Source organism: Abrus precatorius, unplaced genomic scaffold (assembly GCF_003935025.1).
Source record: "Abrus precatorius isolate BTA unplaced genomic scaffold, Abrus_2018 Scaffold8, whole genome shotgun sequence".
In the NCBI taxonomy this organism is placed as follows: Eukaryota; Viridiplantae; Streptophyta; class Magnoliopsida; order Fabales; family Fabaceae; genus Abrus; species Abrus precatorius.
In genome coordinates, this window is record NW_020874428.1 from 20,935,922 (window position 1) to 20,940,143 (window position 4,222).

At 32.9% G+C, this 4,222-nt stretch overlaps 1 protein-coding gene across 2 annotated transcripts; it reads left to right on the forward strand.

The window, feature by feature from the left end:
* Positions 1–282: 282 nt before the first annotated feature.
* Positions 283–3,856, forward strand: LOC113847050 (ribosome biogenesis protein NOP53). 2 transcript variants are annotated; one of them, XM_027475894.1, is made up of 12 exons: positions 283–567; positions 900–1,072; positions 1,239–1,275; positions 1,365–1,390; positions 1,500–1,580; positions 1,681–1,791; positions 1,926–2,017; positions 2,437–2,556; positions 2,637–2,759; positions 2,944–3,010; positions 3,109–3,185; positions 3,530–3,856. In XM_027475894.1, exons 1-12 carry the CDS (start codon positions 399–401, stop codon positions 3,534–3,536), a joined length of 1,083 nt encoding a protein of 360 aa, XP_027331695.1. In that variant the 5' UTR covers positions 283–398; the 3' UTR covers positions 3,537–3,856. The 2 variants fall into 2 exon arrangements, with proteins under 2 accessions (XP_027331695.1, XP_027331694.1); XM_027475893.1 differs by having other exon boundaries at positions 3,527–3,798.
* Positions 3,857–4,222: the final 366 nt, after the last annotated feature.

Sequence of the window (4,222 nt, forward strand, 5' to 3'; positions counted from 1 at the left end):
ATATTGATTTACTTCATATATAAAAATAATAATATTATATTTTTATCATATTCTCACGTTGACTTCGTTAAATAGACCTGAGTTCTTTTTGTTTTTGGTTCATTAATAGACCCAACTTTTTTTGTATTGTTTTTGTCATTATAGACCTAACTTCTTTCCTTATTTCATTTTTGGTCAAGGGCCGGAAACATCAAATTAGAAGAGCCCATCATTTTGGTCCGGGCTTATTTTAAGGCCCACGTAGTAGAGCACCGCTAGATGGTTTTGCCTCTGAATAACAAATAAAACCTCCTTGTGTCATGCCGCCAGCAGGGGTTGTTGCTTCAGAAAAGTGAAAACCCTTGTCTCTGAAACACTTGAACTGAAGCATAAGCATAGACATTGCTGCAAGTGGGAGAATGGGGAAGAAATCAAAAGGGTCAAGAAAGGGTAAGAAGGCATGGAGGGCTAACATCAGCACCCAAGACATCGAAGATTTCTTCGAGAAATCAACGAAGGACGCTCTTTCTGGTGGCTCTCTCCAAACCCTTCCCAGCGATTCCCTCTTTTTTGAAGACAAGTCCAAAGGTATCTCTTTGATAATGTATTATTATTGCCTTGTATCTCAAAATTAAGTTATTGATAATTATTTTTTAACTGAGTAGTGACGTGTAAATTATGCATAACGAGAAAAAGTGGAAATGGTCGATTATAATTATTTATGTGTTGCTATGATTTACACAAGCTTGTATTAGTATATGATATATATATTTTTTAATTTATGTGGAAAAACCAATTATAATTTATATAATAGCTAATGTTCTTGCTTGGTTGTTCGGTATGTAAAAAACTGTGTTGCCTGATTGCTTTACACTAGAATGGGTGATTTTCCTAATTTGATGATGTGATTGAATTGCTAGATATTGCGGTGAAGAAGAAGATCGAGAAGCACAGGGAGAAAGTGCTTCGTTGTGATAGTATACTACTGAAAAACCAGTTTGTTAAGCCAGTGCCATCTTCTATTCTGAAGAAGTGCTCTAAAATTCGCAATGTGGTCTCTAAGATCAAAGAGGTCAACCAGGATGATGATAAGGTCAGTAAGTTGTGCATTGATGCAGAAAGGATGAAGTAGTAGTAGGGGTTGCCCATGTTTGAGTAAATTCTCAGCTGAAATTATATTTGGTTTGGAGTCCTTTTATTCTAAACATTATTTAAAATTTGTTTTATTAACGTTTATTGTCTCTAATGATCTTTGTTAGGCTGATTCTGCCATGTTTGATCTATGGAGTGATAAAGGTACCTTGTATGTTGTTGATTTAAGTTTTGCTTTATTTTTTGTGTTAATTATGAGATGTTAAACACGGTTCTTTGGTATCATCATGCAGATGGGGATACCAACAAGTTGAAGAAGGTATACTTTAGAACATTATCAATTCTAATTTGTGGATTTCATATTTCATTTTATTTTTGCTTCCCTTTTAGTGTTTTAGTTGATAATATGATGGCTATATGGTTAACAGGTATCAAAGCCTGCTCTTATTCCAGCAGTAGAGGTTGATCCTCCAGGCTGCTCTTTCAACCCCTCACATGAAAGTCACCAGGTAGTTTCTTAATAAATGATCCTTTCCCCTGTTATTTGTGATTTTTCTTTTTGGCATGCTTCTTGATGAAGAGTTTTAAAAAATTTAACTGTTAAACCAGGACATGTTAGCTTCTGCTGTTGCAGAGGAAATGCAAAAAATCTACAAAAATGAATTGGGCCCTGAACCAGTGCCATTAACTGTTCCTGGTGAGGCTATTGCTGAAGAAGATGTGAGTCTCATTCTCTTTGTTTATATAATTATTGTAGGGAAAATTCTCTGTCTCATTTATTAAGCTTTAGGCACTTGAATTTGTATGGCTTTTGTTGTTGGTCCTGCTTTTTCAATAACCTGCTTTTTTGTCAGATGTATTTTCTTGATGTGGACGGTGGGAGTGATGACGATGAAAGTCTTCTTGAAAATGAGGGTGAAAATGAAGAAGCTGCATCAGAGAAAAGGTGAGCTATCATAAGTTAAATTTGTTTAAATACTGTTTATTAACTTTATGATAATTTCCCTGTATTATACTTTTTTGTCTGTATACATTACTCATCAAGTCAAATAACATTATGTTCCATTTTTTCTCTTTCTCTTCTACTTCTGCTCATTATTTTATGTTCCATTTTTTCGCTTGCTAAAGTTAATTAAATTCTTATATGCCTAAACTATTTTTTACTTATAGAGAACACATTACCATTTTTGGAATAAAATAAATTATGTAAATGTGATTTGATTTCTTTCATAACATCCTTATGAACACTGCATTATATCTATACTGTATATTTGCACATAATATAAGTGTGCATCATTTTATTTACTAAATCATTAATTTCGAATCATCTGATGTACTTTTATTGTTTGAATAATCATCGGACAGGCCTATTAAAACAAAGAGAGTAACAAGAGTTGAATTGAATAAGAGAGCTAGGTGGAAAGAACAACTGAAAAAAGAAGAAGAAACTAAGAAGATAGTGGAATTGTCGAAGGAAATTGATAGGTAATATGACCCCCCTCTCACACTCAGTCGCATCACAATAAAAGATGATAGTTGAGCATCTTTTGTTCTTCTGCTTACAGCATACCAGAAATCATTGAGGAAATTGAGCAAGAAGATGAGGAAAAGAAGAGAAGACATCTTAGGCGACAGGTGGCTAAACAAGAGATGTTGAAGACACGCCCACCACGCTTAGGGAAGTACAAGTAAGCAGTCTCTTTTTTGTATCTTAATTTACAAGTGTTGTTTAATGTATTAGGACAGGAAATCATTATTGTTTTATTTGTACAATAAAAATTTACCAGTTAAGTTTTTGTGGGGCTTTTGTTACTTGTTGTCCCTTCAAATAAAATCCCAGTTATAATTGCTATTCCTTTCTCATGACAACAGGTTTGAGCCTGGTCCTGTTCAAGTTTTATTAAGTGAAGAGATAACTGGATCCATTCGGAAACTTAAGGTAGACTTGTTTCCTCTTGCTACAATTTTGATTATTTTGGTGTCTTAGTTTTAGTAAACATGGGAGTAAATTTTCCTACCATGTTGGTTCATATTTAGGGTTGCTGCACACTTATAAAAGATCGATATAAAAGCCTAGAGAAGAGAGGATTGATTGTTCCAAACGGCAAAAGAAGGTTAGTTCAAACTTATCTGTTATTTCATCAAACAGATCTGGCTGGGGGGTTTGTGTTTTGTTTTTGGAGAAACATGGATTATGTGCTGCAATGAGTATGCACTGTCTTCTGACAAACTTTTCTTATCCCATGCTTCTACATGGCACAAAGGATTATATGTTTTTACATACGAAATTGCTACCATATTCAGGGTTGGTACTGTCTTTCATTATGAACTTGATAACGACGGACCGGTGCTTTTTTCCAACGGAATTAGTTAATGATTTTCATTCCACAACGTTGTATGTTGCATGGGACATCATGCATGCAAATTACTGATCATATTATGGGTATGCACTGTGCAGGAATTAGAGTTCTTCTTGTTGGCTCCCTAACTTAAGGTCACTCCAAAAATTCCGCTGGTGTTGATGTATGGTATAAGTGTTGGATGAAACGCTTAGATAGTTTTTCTGAAGGAAGTTCCTGTTTGTCCTGTGTTTGGCTTTATTTTCACACATCTTATGTTGCTGTTAAAACCTCAGCAAAATATTTTTGTATTTTGTTTAATTTTATTGGAAAGCAAAATATTTATACGTCTGAGAACTCATGTTTTTGCATTGTCATATTATATAATTTGTCCAGCGTTATGTAAATATTTTAGAACTATCAATATCCAATTCAATTGTTTTATGCTTCCACTGTTCGTATCTTAAAGTGGTGGGCTTGGTAAACTTTTTTAATTTAATAACTTATAGATATTAAATTTTGTTAATCTAACAATTAAATTAAATCGCTGAAAAGATGGAGCCTATGAAATTTAAACAATTTTAGAATGAGTTAATACTTCGTTAATCAATTTTATTTAACATATATTATATTATTTAAACAATAAGTAAATGTTTATTGTAAGATAACATGATTATTGATATTAAAAATAAAATTTTATGTTCATGATTATTAAAAAATATTACACAATTAAACAATTATATTTGTTAAATTAATAATAAGTTATTCAACGAAGTAAGCTATCTGAATTTATCTTCGAAGTAAATGTATCC